The 14,647-nt window shown below is 31.7% G+C and overlaps 1 protein-coding gene across 2 annotated transcripts; it reads left to right on the top strand.

Annotated features, from left to right (window-relative positions):
• Positions 1 to 2,028: 2,028 nt before the first annotated feature.
• Positions 2,029 to 11,941, top strand: LOC110027608 (signal peptidase complex catalytic subunit SEC11A-like). Of its 2 annotated transcripts, XM_020729109.1 has the most exons (8): positions 2,030 to 2,192; positions 2,405 to 2,517; positions 4,270 to 4,341; positions 5,735 to 5,770; positions 9,624 to 9,669; positions 10,720 to 10,807; positions 10,882 to 10,939; positions 11,669 to 11,937. In XM_020729109.1, exons 1-8 carry the CDS (start codon positions 2,114 to 2,116, stop codon positions 11,717 to 11,719), a joined length of 543 nt encoding a protein of 180 aa, XP_020584768.1. In that variant the 5' UTR covers positions 2,030 to 2,113; the 3' UTR covers positions 11,720 to 11,937. The 2 variants fall into 2 exon arrangements, with proteins under 2 accessions (XP_020584769.1, XP_020584768.1); XM_020729110.1 differs by lacking the exon at positions 4,270 to 4,341 and having other exon boundaries at positions 2,029 to 2,192; positions 11,669 to 11,941.
• Positions 11,942 to 14,647: the final 2,706 nt, after the last annotated feature.

Here is a 14,647-nt window from a genome sequence, read left to right as displayed (position 1 = left end):
ATTATTTCGGGGTTATTGAAAAGAAATATATATATTTACTTCAATAATCCTGAAATAATACTGCTGATCTTATTTTGGGATTATTGAAGAGAAATCAATATATTTCACTTCGATAATCGCAATATAATCTATGCGATGCTATTTTGGGATTATTGAAGTGTAATATATGAGTTTCTTTTCAATAACTCTGAAATAACCTTTGTGGTTTCAGTTCAATAATCTCGAAATAATTTTCGCGATGTAGCATACGTGACGATATATTATTGAAGTTCGCACGTAGAACTGTGTCTGGAGTTTTGACAGAAAATTCTACATAATTGTGTGATGGAGAGGAGTGCTTATTCATAGACCTCCATGGAAATCCATAGAAGTGTGGGCACAAGAAAGTGCATGGCAAATCTCTTATTCACTAGCACACTGATGAGCTATGATTGTGTGATGGTGTATTATTTGGATAATGTTTTGGTTGTTATAGTGTTAGATTGGTGATTGATTATAAACTTAAATTTATTTGATTGTTTGGTAATTGGTCTAATTTTTTATTTTATAAATCCCATTAAGCCAAGAGATTAAGTTATAGTGTTTAGATGTTAAATAAATAAAACTATAAACCTAAATGACATAAAATTGTGTTTATACAAAATAGTTAAGAAAATTAACTTAGTTCATCCAAACATGAACCAAATTGACCAAGCAAATCTAAAGTTTATTTCAATTTATATTGGATAAAAAATTTATTTGTTTGCTTTAGTTGGATTCAAGAATTCATGGGTTAATTTTCTATATTTTATAATTTAAATTAATTGGTCCAACTCATTTGTGAATCTAAACATTCACAAATTAGTATGTAAAGGTTGTTGGATCAAAGTTATCCAATGGAGTATGAACAGGCATTACTTAATGATCGTTATCAAATGGATTCATCACAAAATCTATATAGTTATAATATTATGTTTAAATTATAATCAGTTTATAGCTATGTAAGACAAAAAAATTAGTTGTGATAAGATAAAAAAGCTAAATTTTATAAATTATATAGTAATTGTATGTCTTCTCAAGTATCATTCCAAGAAAAATGTAATTGTATCTTTCTGTTATATATTTTGGTGTCATTAACTCATGAAGAAAATGTTTTTATCATAATTTGATTATGAATACTCACCAATAAAGTTTTTATTTCACATTTAAAAATTAAAAATTAGTCGTATTTTAATTTGATGTTTATAAATTATTCGTTATGGTTGTAAGAAAAAAAAAATCAGATGTTAGATATGAAATACATAAGAATTGTGCGGTATAAACATCAGGGTTATACAGAGGGTACATGATAGTTTTATTTGCGTTATGTCCTCTATAACATCCATGTAACCGACATATAACCTACCTACCTGTAGCTTCTATTAAGTTCTACGTTTCTGTTTTCATATATTTGTAGGTTACAGGTATGTTATAGACAGATTGATTACAGAGGATATAACGCGTAGACAACTAGGGCTGTGAAAACGACTCGTTGTTTGCGAACAGCTCGTGCTCGACTCGTTAAGAAACTCGTGTTCGACTGGTTAATTTTGTTCGATAAGTTAACGAGCCGAATAGTATAAAGTAGTATTTTTAAAAAATCTAATTGACTACAAGACTACAAAAATTTATAATCAATTAGAATATTGATCAAGAAAATAGAATAAAAATTATTAAATTAGATTTAAATGATGTTTTAATATAAATAATAATTTTTAAATCTTGTTCAAATTCTTATTGTCTTATGTTTTATGACTACATTATTAGGATTGTTAAAAGGACTCTTTGTTCGTGAATAATTTTTCGTGAATAATTTTTGTTCGGCTCGTTAAGCAAACGAGCCGAACACGAACACAATTTTTAAGCTCTAAATATAAACGAGCCGAACACGAGCTTTACACCCCTCTATACAACGTACCTGTAGCAGAAGGTGGAACTGTACCTCTTACGTACACAATTTTTTTCAAACAGAACGAGGGTATTAACTAACTAATGGCTCATAATAGTTAATACTAGAGAATTTGAATCCACAGTGAAGGCCCGCGGCGCCGGCGAGAGAGAGAGAGAGAGAGAGAGAGAGAGGCGCAGAAGAATAATGGGGTGGTTCGGCGAAAGCTTGGAATCAATCCGCTCTATTCGGTTCCGGCTTGTCATCTCGCAAGCCGTCAGCCTCGGTTATTCCCATTCCCTCTCCTCCTGCGCTTTTGCGGTTATCTTTGAAGCTAGATCGGGGCTTTTTAGGTTTTATTGTCTTTCAGTAGGTTTTGTGTTCATCATCCCCGTTCCAAACAACAAAACGCGTGCTGGTGTTATAATTTTCCTTTTCTGAGTTTGAATTGCTATATTTATTGCTGATGGTATTGGTTTCTGTGTGTATTTGTTCCAGGTATGATTGTTGCATCGGCGCTGATAATATGGAAGGGGCTTATTTTTGTTACTGGGAGTGAGTCTCCTGTTGTTGTGGTTCTTTCTGGCAGCATGGAACCTGGGTTTAAGAGGGTGAGTGAAAAATTATCTATTTCTTTTCTAGTGTTTGCTGTTCTTGGACCATTGTTTGCGTGATGATTTAAGGAAATATGTGGCATATGATTGTTAGAAATACCACTATTTTAACTTTTAAAAACTGAAATACACCTTGTCATATATAGCTATGATGACATATATATATATATAAATCTAAGTTTAGGTTTTACATATGTAAATACATAACAATTGAGTGGTATATATGCACGTCTTCCTAAAAAAAAATTGTGACAGAATTGTAAGAATTTTATTAATACGATATAATTTTGTGTTTCACCAAAATTTAGCTTTTTATATAATAAGAATTTTTTTAAAGGCCTGGATAAATAATATTGTGACAGTTTTTGTTTTGCATGACACGAGAATTCAAAATATGTAGTTGTATGGTATAATAGGGATTATTTGTTAGAGAGTAAATGAAACAAGTTTGAAACAAGAATTTTTGGAAGTTCCTAATCAATGGATTTGGAAAAATGTATTACAACAAAAAAATTGCATGGCTGCTGGTACTGATGTTATTGTTGTTCTATGGATAGCCCACCTATAAGACGTGTTGAACCTGTAAAAATTACAGGTAATGAGTTTGATAAGAAGTCTTTCTAGTTAAGAATTACTTGCTAATGCATAAACATTAAGGAATAGGCATGCAAATTCCTCAGTGATAAAAACACAACCATAAATGCATAAAATAAATCACAATTTCCTTGACAATTTTGTTACTTGTATAGTCCTTAATTAGCAAAGATATCTTGCAAAAAAATAAGTTTTAAACTAAAAATTAATCATCCAATTGTTTGTTAACATCTTTGCAAAGTTGGATATATGAACATGAGACCCATTTGCAAAGTTAACAAATAGAATGTGAATGAAACACACACATGATGCCATCTTACTCTTGTATCAAGTGTGTTTAAAGAAGATCCCCCAAATCAAGGAGGAATGAATTTTTTTGCCCGAAGTGGCCTTGGTAGCCTGAGCCAATTTTAATGCTTTTGGCTGACCGAACTCTTGCATGAGCCCATGGCTCTTTGTCCTCACTGAATAAATATGGTATGAAGCTTGCAGCGCTCGAATATCAATTAAATTGCATCAGTTAATAAATTGAATTATTTGTTGAAAATTAAAATTGCAAATGTTTAGTGTGTTGATCCCTTATCAACAATTACTGCTTCAAAAATTCAAGAGCTTAACGTCAAAATGACCTCATAGAAGCATTGGAAATATGATGTGTGATTGATCTTTTGAAGAACATTCTTCAATTGAAGAAGCTTCAAGTGCTGAAAAGAGTATCTTGCAGTTTCAATTTCTGTTGAGTGCGTTTCAAGCTAATTTACTTTCAGAGGATATTGTTGGTAGGATTTGCTTGATGTTGTATATCAACAAATCCATAAATTGAAGTATTAGATTATTATTCTGGAGAGAAAGATGTGTATTTTGCTATAGAGGTGATTTTGGAATCTTTGTAGATACCTCATGGACATTTTTAAATTTAAGAAGTATCTTTTGTTTTGGAACTTTTCTTATGCCGTTATTTAAGAACAGCCATTGGTGTAAGAGCAGCCAAAATGCTTTTTTTTTTCTTCTTTTTTCTCCTTATTTTTATTTTTATTTTTATTTTTATTTTGCTATTTGCATTTGTTTGTTTGCTGATTGTTTTACATGCTTCTTTGATATCCTAATGCTATGTGATTCTTTCGTAACAACTCCATTTTTATTTGTCAACTGTAGGGGGACATTCTTTTCTTATACATGAGAAAAGATACTATTCGTACAGGAGACATAGTTGTATTTAATGTTGATGTAAGTCATGACCGACGAAAAGAACTTTTAACTACATTCTTAATTACATTAGCATTTTAGATTTGTTGATAATGTTTATGTTAGGCAATAATAATAGGGAAATGCTGCTTGTGTTCCTTTGATGGCATCTGGATTTGTGGCTTGTTTAGAATATTGCAGTAGCTGCATTCCATTGTTCGTTAAATTTTGTTTTAGATTCTATTTGTTTGGCCGTTGTTTTTTTCTATGAGAAGTATGCTGTATGTAGATTTAACATTCCTGCAATATTAAGTTTTGCTGAGGAGTAGGTTGAAAACAGGGTCCATGTACATAGCACATTGCCATCATCATGTAACAAGTGAACTATATTATCCTTTGGTAAACATTTATCCATAGAATTGTTTTCATGTTAAATTATGTTTCACTAATTCAACTATCCAGTTGTTTATGTGCAGATATGTGCACCCACCAATAGACTTTTGTGTTACAATTTGTCGTAGAAATTGGCATGGATTTTCATAATAATTAAGGCAAATACGAATATTTTCTTCAATAATCCAAACAATTCATATAGATAAAAAAGATAAACACTCTACAATTTGAGAGGTAGGTGTTCTTTCCAAATTTCTACCATTCGAAAGGTAGGAAATCTCTCTCAAGACTTAACCTAAGACTCACAACTCAATCTCATGCATAAACCTAACCCTATTTATTCCCATCAATAATAATAATAAAAGAATAATTGCCCTTAGGCATACAAAGAATAAACTTGCCCTTAGACTGGCATAGACGTAACATTTTGTTTACCTATCCAAATGCAAATGCATAAATGTGCCTGTGTATTTGCAGAGATAACTATCTTTTTGAAGTTTTTAACTATTTTACTTTTATATGGCCGCTACAATTTGTTAGATTAATAAACTGATTTACATTGCTTTAACCATAAATGTGTGCTTGTCACATGACTGAGTGAAATGAAGGAAGTTTAAGTGCTTGAACTGAATGTTATAGTTTTTTGTTCTCATTATTGGCTATAAGATGGACTGTAAGAAGAATTGTGTCGTGTCAAATTCTGTTGTGGTGAGTGCCAAACACAATGATTAGAATAAGCATTGTCTCATTGTTCGTTGTTGGTTGGGTTACCGGACATTCTTATGTCTGAATTCATCAGTTGAACAGATGTATTATATATTGGGAAATTCAAATATTTAACAAGTTTTTATCTGGTAGTTTAGTGACTGATAAAGACTTTGAGATGCCACAATTTAATGATCTTTGGAAATCTCATTATGAAGTAGTCATGGTCGCATAGTTATATTTATAAGGGGTGCTGTACCCCTTGTATCTCTATGGCTCTCACTTTAATATGTTTTACAACTTCATTAATGCAAATCTTATGATTTAAACATTGCAGGGGCGTGAAATTCCAATAGTTCATCGGGTCATCAAGGTATCTCTTCCCTGTTTTATACGAAATGTCAACTTTACGTGAACAATGATTTCATGCTTTCTAAAATTTTAGGTAAGGTGCTTAAACTATTTTATGTTTACGTTTTGATTTTACTGTCACCTTTGAGTATTAGTAAACAATTTGTCATTTTGACTTCTTAAATGTTTACCATGGTTTATTAAGAAAGCAATATGAGTAATTGTGAATTGCTTCTCTTAACTTACTATCTGTTAACATTTGATTATGTGATGGTTTTCACGTTATTCCTCATCTGAATTTCTTAGGTTCTTCTTCCTCTAAATACCTGTTTTCGTACTTGGCATCATTTTTCAATACCTTTTAAGTTTGAAATTGACATGAATAGCATTCAGACATCACTTGGTTAAAATGAAGTCCATCTATCTGCTTCTTTTGCTCTTAGCATCTTGGAAATTGTCAAGTGGATGAGAGTGCTTGGTGTCATGTTGGCATTACATAAAGGAGATACTTTTTTATAAGATTTTGAGTTTGTGACAATTATCATTGTTTGCTGGGGACATGTGGATCTGATAATGTTTGATCATCTAGTTTTTCTTTGTTATATTCTTTATGGTTTTCCATGCGCACACTCTAATTTCTTCTTAGATTCTTTGATGTTAACTTCTTTGTTTGGGATTGACTTTCCTGCTTTATTTATTTCCTGCTCTCTCTTTTCTATTTTGATAGAACTGATTATTTATGCCAATAAACAATTTACATCTTTGTTTTCTTTGTAGACTATTAATCACTATAGTTTTAATTATGTTGGCCTCTACATCGGATTTTATGTTCTTTATCTAATGAGGTGTGATCTGTCCTTTCATTGACTTAAAAATGCTTTGTGACTTTGTTTATCACAATAGTTATAAATTTTGCAATGGATGTTAACCTGTAAGATGGTTGGTTCACCATTCCAACCATGATTGCTTTCTTCTGTTGTTGGCTAGGATTTAGATAAATAAACTCGAATAACATCTAGTTCTAATAATGTGAAAAACACCAGTTTGAGCCTTGGCAAAAAAAAGCCTTAGCTATCATTGAAGCGTTGATGGAGAATGAGCTGAGTCTTTGTTGAATTGATAAGGAGGTTGAGATTAACTCCCCTGATTTCTTCCGAGCCTACCTCGGGTAAGCTTGAGATTCCTTGTACAAAATTGTGCCACCATCCAAAAAATATGCCACACGCATAATTGATGTGTAATAACATGAGTTTAGGATCAAGAGCAGATTTGACATATGTATGCTATGCAGGACAAGCACATAATTATGCACAATTAAATATAAATATGGTTTGAGCCATGCATAATCACACACACAAGACTTGTTGCTATACACCCTTAAGATAAAGTGCTCCCATTGCTATGTAGTCATGTGGAAGAAGATGTAAACTACACCCGATCTAGTTATATGTGCGAATGATAGATAATCAACATTTGGTGTGATATCTTTTGCCGTTGAAATGTGACCAACTGGATCAAAACATGTATTAATTAAAGTGATGCTACTCATCAAACTTAGTATGAGCGGTGCCAATCTTTCATTAAGTTCACTTCATCACTACATAACAAACTTGTTGCCACCTTCCACATCATCAAGTGGGACCCACCAGGCCACTCCTTGCCATGTGACTCTGAATTATAGGCGGAGTCAAACTAACATAGTCATAGATAGAATCAAACGGTAATATAGTTTGATTTATTCAGTTCAGTTTTGGCTGAATCAAAATTTGAAAGGAAAAGTAAGAGTTTGATTTCAATAATGCATAGATTATAATCAAATTATATAAGGTGCCAATCTTTCATTTGATTTATAAAAAACATTATCAATCTTAAAATTTTACAAAAGTATCGTAGGCTTCTTCAAAGGCTAAATTTTTTTTCTAAAATGTACATAAGGGATTTAAAATATTCTTAAAATTCATTTTTGCACAAATTTAAAGCAAACTCAAATTAAGCGAAAAAGGGGAAATGGAAAATAACAAGACCACATAAGAGAAGATTGGCAAAATGCATGTTTTGTTATTTAAGATAATTCACGGTGACCAGCTCGCTCCAATTGATCCTGATTGATGTTGCTTCAAAATACATGCTAGGTTGCCCCCACATCGTCCAATCACCCTAGTTGGGGACTAGCTTTTCAGTTGGTAAAAATTATAAAGATCCATTCTGATGAAACTATTGCTTCCTAAATTTACATGCCAACTTGATAAAGACCTCGATGCACATCTAAACATGGTAGAAATATAATATGTTTGGTTGTCTAAGCTAAACCAAATATAATTAGATTAGCCTTACAAGTTTGAGTCATAATCAAGTCAACCTCATGTCTATTAAAGTACATTTGAGGTGTTCCCTCCGAATTTTGCATTCCCTGTTGAAATAAAAAAACCTTAGATGAGCCACCAGATGTTGTTCTTTAAAGGAGTTTGAGTCTTAACCCCACTTGAGCTGTTCCCAACAAAATCAAAAACTAATATTAATGCCTACTCCTTGATATCATTGATAAGCACATCAAGGCTCAAATAGCGGTTTAAATGATTTGAGCTTGAATGATTTGAATGTTTGTTCGATTTTGGCTTATACGAAATTTTTTTTGTTCAAAATTGGCTTGTGTTCTAATAACTCTTGAATAGTATATGTGTTCGACTCGATTAAAGTTTATTTGTCCATTTACAGCTGTTATTCAACTTGAATTTAGCTCAAAAGATTTAAAAAATAATATATTTTTTAGTATTTTTAATGAAACATAAAAATTAATATAAAAATGTTTTAAACTTATTATTTATTTAATTAACTAATTTGTTCAAGCTAAAGCAAGCCAAACATGATCGAAGTGTTCAACTTGTTTACATATCAAACTCAAAATAAACACTCGTGTTCTGTTTGCTTGTTTAACGAACAAATCCAACACGAGCTACTAAACAACCCGAACTTGCGTTGTTGACAAACAACGTTCTTTTTTGACAGCCAGTGCTCCAAATAATAAAGCTTCTCTTATCTACGTACCATTGGTTTAACAGAATAAAGCTTACAAAAAAATGCAGGGTTGGGCCCACAAACCAACTACCAATAGAATGTCTTTCCTTTCCCTCTACTGTTGACACAAAAAAATATCTCTGTACAAGGGACAAACAAAAAATTCAAGCAAAAAGAAAAAAAAATCCCCACTTGACATCAGCTTCGTCTACTCTTTGCCGTTCCATTTGAAACATTTCTAGGGTGTTAAATTCAAGTATGAACTAGGGTTCGTAATTAAATAACACGTCTTGTCTTTGGTCGGTTCGTATACATGAATTCTAAGACCCAAGATTTCCAATGTTTAAGGCCTCTGGTATACATGAAATCCAATGATTTCCAATGTCAGGTTTATTTATACATGAAATCCGATGATTTCCAATGTCAGGTTTATTTATTTCGTAATTTTCATTGAACCAAGATAGACCATTTTAGATAATATGGGGCCGATTGCTTGTTATCCAGATCTTATAAATCTAGTATTTATATTTCTGGTCCTCTGGGCCTGTTGAAACTTGCTTGGTACTAGAGGTTTTTATCCAAATGCACAGATCTTTTGACTTTGGCCAGTTTTGCATGCCTCATATTTTTATTGTCATTAGCTCATTTACCCATCCGTTTGAACCTTGGGAGTAAAACCTGATTTTTTTTCTTGCCGAATTGCCATGGTTAGTAATGCATGAGTTCCTATTTGTGTTCTAATATTTTTTTGCTCTAAATTTTCCTGTTGGATGATATATATGTCGGTTCTTCTTTCGAAGGAAAAATCATGCTGTCACATTGATGTTTTAAAATTTTTACATGCTTCTGTTCAAATATAGATACATCAGCGACAAGATACTGGAGAAGTGGATGTTCTCACAAAAGGTATTAAAATTGCAAATTTCATTTCTTTTAGAAGAGCCAGTTAAAATCTATTGAGGATGTCTAGTTAGTTTATGAAGTGGAAAATAATATTTGAAAAATGATTTTCTTATTTATCTTCTCCTGTACTATATGGGAGCTAAAGGCTTTTTATTCGTCAGCATTTTTCTTAAAATAGACATTTGTGAACTTGCAAATTGCATAAAAATTTTGTTGCTCTTCCTTTTGTTTGCTGTCAAAAATATTGATTCATATAGTAAGAATCCCAACAATCATTTAAATTTTAAAATCAGGGTTCAAATCCTACAATCTGGTAGTTTTCTTTTAAAAAAGGAAAAGTTATTAATAGAAGATAGGTTCTAACAGTCAGCACACTAATTATGTTCTATAATTCTTCAGAATGTGGCACACATTTGTTATATGAACATTGATATGCAAAATTATTCTTCATTGATGACCAAATCTGAGTCTTTTTAAAGAGAAATTCCATGCCTCGGGCACGTGCTCATTCAACAAATATTCCAGGATGCTTTGACTTCAGCAAGATGGAATTAAAATGACTGATTCTTACTATATGCTTTTCCTAATTGATTTGTATTCCTATTTGCAATGCATCTTTTATATCTTTGCACATGCAAGTGTGAGAGATTGTTGAAGTACTTGGAAAGTGTCAAAATGATCCCTTGGCTCTTTGCAGTCATTTATTTTAGTCCCTGAAACTATTTCATCTCTAATTTACAGAGTTTAGAGAATAATTTAACAATTTTGTAGACTTTGAGACTAAAATGGCCCCATGTCCCATGTAAATAGAAAGAGAACTATTTTCGCACTCTACTTGTTCATGTGTATTTTGATATGTTGCCCGTATCTTGACGTGATTTTACTTTTACTCTAACCATGAATGTGCATGTAATTTTTAGTGACATCGGATCTCTGCTACAAATGTTTGTGAAGCCATTAAAATCAAATGCTCATCCAAATCTAAACATGCTATATAGAAACAACTTGCACCATGCCTTTGCTTTTGCCATAAAAATTTAAACAACTTTGCAGGTGATAACAATTCTGGGGATGACAGAGCTCTATATGCTCACGGGCAGCTCTGGCTTCAGCAGCATCATATAATGGGGCGGGCAGTAGGGTAAGAGCCAATTGGTTGAAACTAACTTTGCATATTGCAGTTTTAATTTAACCTGAGTTGAGTTATTATGATAGGTTTTTACCATATGTTGGTTGGGTTACCATCACCTTGACTGAAAAGCCAATTATTAAGGTATGGTTTCTTGAGAAAGTTACTTGAGTGTCTTCTAAAATATGTGTTAGGAATTATACATATTTATTTTTTCCAAAAAATTAAGCAACTATTTTTTATAACCATCACACTCAAACCGATTTGATTGCAAAAATAACTTCTCGCCACAAAAATTTTTAAAACATAATAAGAAATCAATTCCCCAAACAGAATTGTGACGGTGGTCTGAAAGTTAATGCAAGTAGAAAGTTATATACAGCTTACCGTTTTGTAGCTTGATTGTTAAAAAGCAACTTGGCACGTTGACATTAGTGGGGAAGCGAATGTAGATATTGTGGCGGATTTTTGATATTTTGATTATTGAGAATGGAAGAATTTGATGAAGAGAAATAGGGAGATAAAGAGAAGAAGATTGCGAAGTTTATAAGAATGTATACCATAGAAGGAAGGATAAAAGGGGAGAAGGGGAGAAGGGGAGAAGGGGAGAAGACAAAAACAAACCCTAGGAAGGAAAATGAATGAATCAACATCCAACGTGTATGAATGCCTTTTTTTATTCTATCATCCGGACAAAATTTTGGACACTATTTATAGAAACAAACCTCGTGGGAAATAACAAATTACCCTTAAAAACATAGAAAAATACCAAACAAGTCTTATATACTAAATTATATTTCAACCACTAATTATTAAACTTTATAAAAAACCTCTTCCTCCTATATTTTATATTGATCCTTTCTTCATTCGCAGTACTTGCTGATTGGTGCGTTGGGCTTACTAGTTATAACATCAAAGGAATAGATGTGTGCAGTCGCTGGTTTAAAATCTCAACCAGGCTAACGGTGCATTATATTTTACCATTAATTATGTACTTTTTATGTTGGAAATGAGAAATTAATTCAGCATTGTTTCTGAAACTATTGATAAAATGCATTTTTTTAAAACCTCACATTACTGCTTTGATTGGCAGAGTTGTAAATGAGATTTTGATGAGATTTATGTTTGGATTATTTAATTAAGATATTGGAACCTAGCATTTCTTAGATTGACACAGTAGAATGATAAAAAGGGTGAATCTGTAAGAACAGATGTTTACTGAACTCAATTTGCATGATTGGTCTTATTAGCTGAAATTTTTGTAAGGATTAAGGTAAATATATTTTCATTTTACCCCTTTGTAAGGATTAAGGTAATTATACTTTCATTTTACTCCTTTCTATTCTCCCATCTGGCTTTCATGCTTGTAAATTTCAACAAACAAACACATTGTAGCATGATGACATTACAGTACAATTTGAGGACAATCTTATTGTATTATCACATATGATTGTGTTTCTTTTGAAATAAACTTTTCATAAAAAATAGGGGTATTTTCATGCATTCCATACAATTCTTATATATATTTTTTATGTGATAGGATAGATTTGTGGTTTAATTGTAAAAGTATAGGTGTTAGATATGTAAAAACAGAAGAATTGGTTGGTATGTATGTAAATGCACCTAATTTTATTCATTATTATACACACAAAAACATATATCGTTTTATCCCTTCTTTTTCATGATAGTTACATGAAAATAATCTTATCAGAATTTAATAAAATGTGTTTTCAAGGGGCACATTTTCGAATGATCATATTATATTTGTAATTAACTGTACGATCATTTTTCTTTTAATTTTACGAGAAATATTATGTCAATTCTATAAGCGATTTGCTTATGGGTCTCATGTGTGAGAATATTATGTGTAATCAGTACGTGCGGATTGAAGTACATTAAGGGCCCGTTTGGGGCAGCTTATAAGTGTGATAGTGTTTTTAAAAACACCGTCTAACCGTTTGGTTTGCGCGTTTTTGAAAACGATGTCTGTCACGTTTGTGTTTTTTACACTAAACGCAAGCCGCAGGTCGACCCCTGCGGTCGACCTGCAGGCCGCATTTCAGGATAGGCCGGACCTGCAGGCCGCATTTCAGGATAAGTTGTTTATCCTGAAACGCACAAGCTGCCCCAAACAGAATTATATCCCGAGTACATTTTGATTACACTTTAATATACTCATTCATATGTGAAGATTTATTTGCATGTAATATTTTTCCATCATGCGGCCTTTCAACTTTATAAGAAATTTATAAAGTTATTGTATACTTTTATAGAAGGAATGGTAATATATGTTGATTTCAGATGATAAAAATTTGTTGATGCCGTATCAATACATATTTTATATTAAATATATCCGGGCTAAAAATATTGCAATCTAGCTCATATTTTTATTTATTTATTTTATATTTTTTTATTTTTTAAATTTCTTTTAAGTTGAATTTAATATACAAATAATCACTTAATTTTATATGCCCCTATCTTAAAATAAGTCATTTTCTTACAAACAACAAATTAGGATTCATAATTAGTTTTATGATCAAATGTACATATTTTATTATTATTTTAATATGAATAAGTAAACCGTGATTGGGGGAAAGTCAAGCCAGCTCAGGCATTAGCTCATATGTTCTATCATTAGATTACTAAAAATGCTTAAAAAAATTTTTTTTTATGTTTAATAACAAGTGATTTTATATTATTTATCTCATGACTATATTTTCCATCCATCATTTTTTTGCATATATTAATGACTTGAATTAATATATAAATGCATACGAATTGTATGGTTGGTTTGTAATGACATATATTAGAAAGTTGTGGATAAGGCGTTTTATTATGATAATTTATATCTTACACCCAAAATTTGATATTTACATTTGTAGCACTGTGGTGTCATTAAGCCCTCTGATCGTGATATCTTTGTTGTGATGATAGAGATTTGAACGCTATGCATGTAAATATGAATGTTTAGTTTTTAGATATGTAAATACATAATAATCGTGTGCTATGTACGCGTATAATAAATGACTAAAAAGACATGTAGTTCAAATAACATGAAATAAAATTTTCATCACTTATCACTTATCTGACAATCAACACGACTCAACTCACATCCAGTGAACTGCATCTTTATATTTGTCTCATGTATTGATGCATCTTCTTCACATTATATGACTATAACATTTTTTTTTTTTTATTATTCATGAATGCTTACCATAGACATAAACATCCACTTGGAAATAAGGTTGCTTTCTTTCGTGGCATTTAAAATGCAATTCAGTTAACAGAAATAATTCTACATTCCACTTCCAACTAAAGCACACACAACTGAAGTACCATTAAATATGCAATTTACGTAATGTTAGGTGAATATAGCTTGCCAAAATTAAATACGTAAAACCCTATGAGTATGAATGTAAGATCTTAAATCCTGAAAAATAGAGGTGTGGATTTTGCTCGATGGGTTAATCGCTTGAAAATTGATTCAAAATTTAGCTCAGTTCGAGTTCTGATTGAAATAAGAGAGCCGAGCTATGAGCCAAAACATTGGATCAAATTTTTTTCAAGCTACTTTTGAGTCATATTCCGATCGCTTGAAATACATCAAGGGGGCTTAATTTATTTTTTATATATACATAGATTATATATAATGCTAAATGAAATCATATATAATGTGTTACAAGCCAATTTCGAGCAGAAGCATATCCAAATAGCTCAAGTTAAGTCATCTTGTTTCAATTTCAAGCCAGATCAAACCAATTTCGAGCTAGAACGAATCCAAACAACTCAAATTTGAGCCAGCTCATTTCCATTTCAAGCCGAATTGAGCTTGATTTAATTTCGAGCTGAGCT

This window comes from Phalaenopsis equestris, unplaced genomic scaffold (genome assembly GCF_001263595.1).
Source record: "Phalaenopsis equestris unplaced genomic scaffold, ASM126359v1 Scaffold000428, whole genome shotgun sequence".
In the NCBI taxonomy this organism is placed as follows: domain Eukaryota; kingdom Viridiplantae; phylum Streptophyta; class Magnoliopsida; order Asparagales; family Orchidaceae; genus Phalaenopsis; species Phalaenopsis equestris.
The sequence above is the reverse complement of the archived record's forward strand: the minus strand, read 5'-3'. Positions and strand labels throughout refer to the sequence as shown.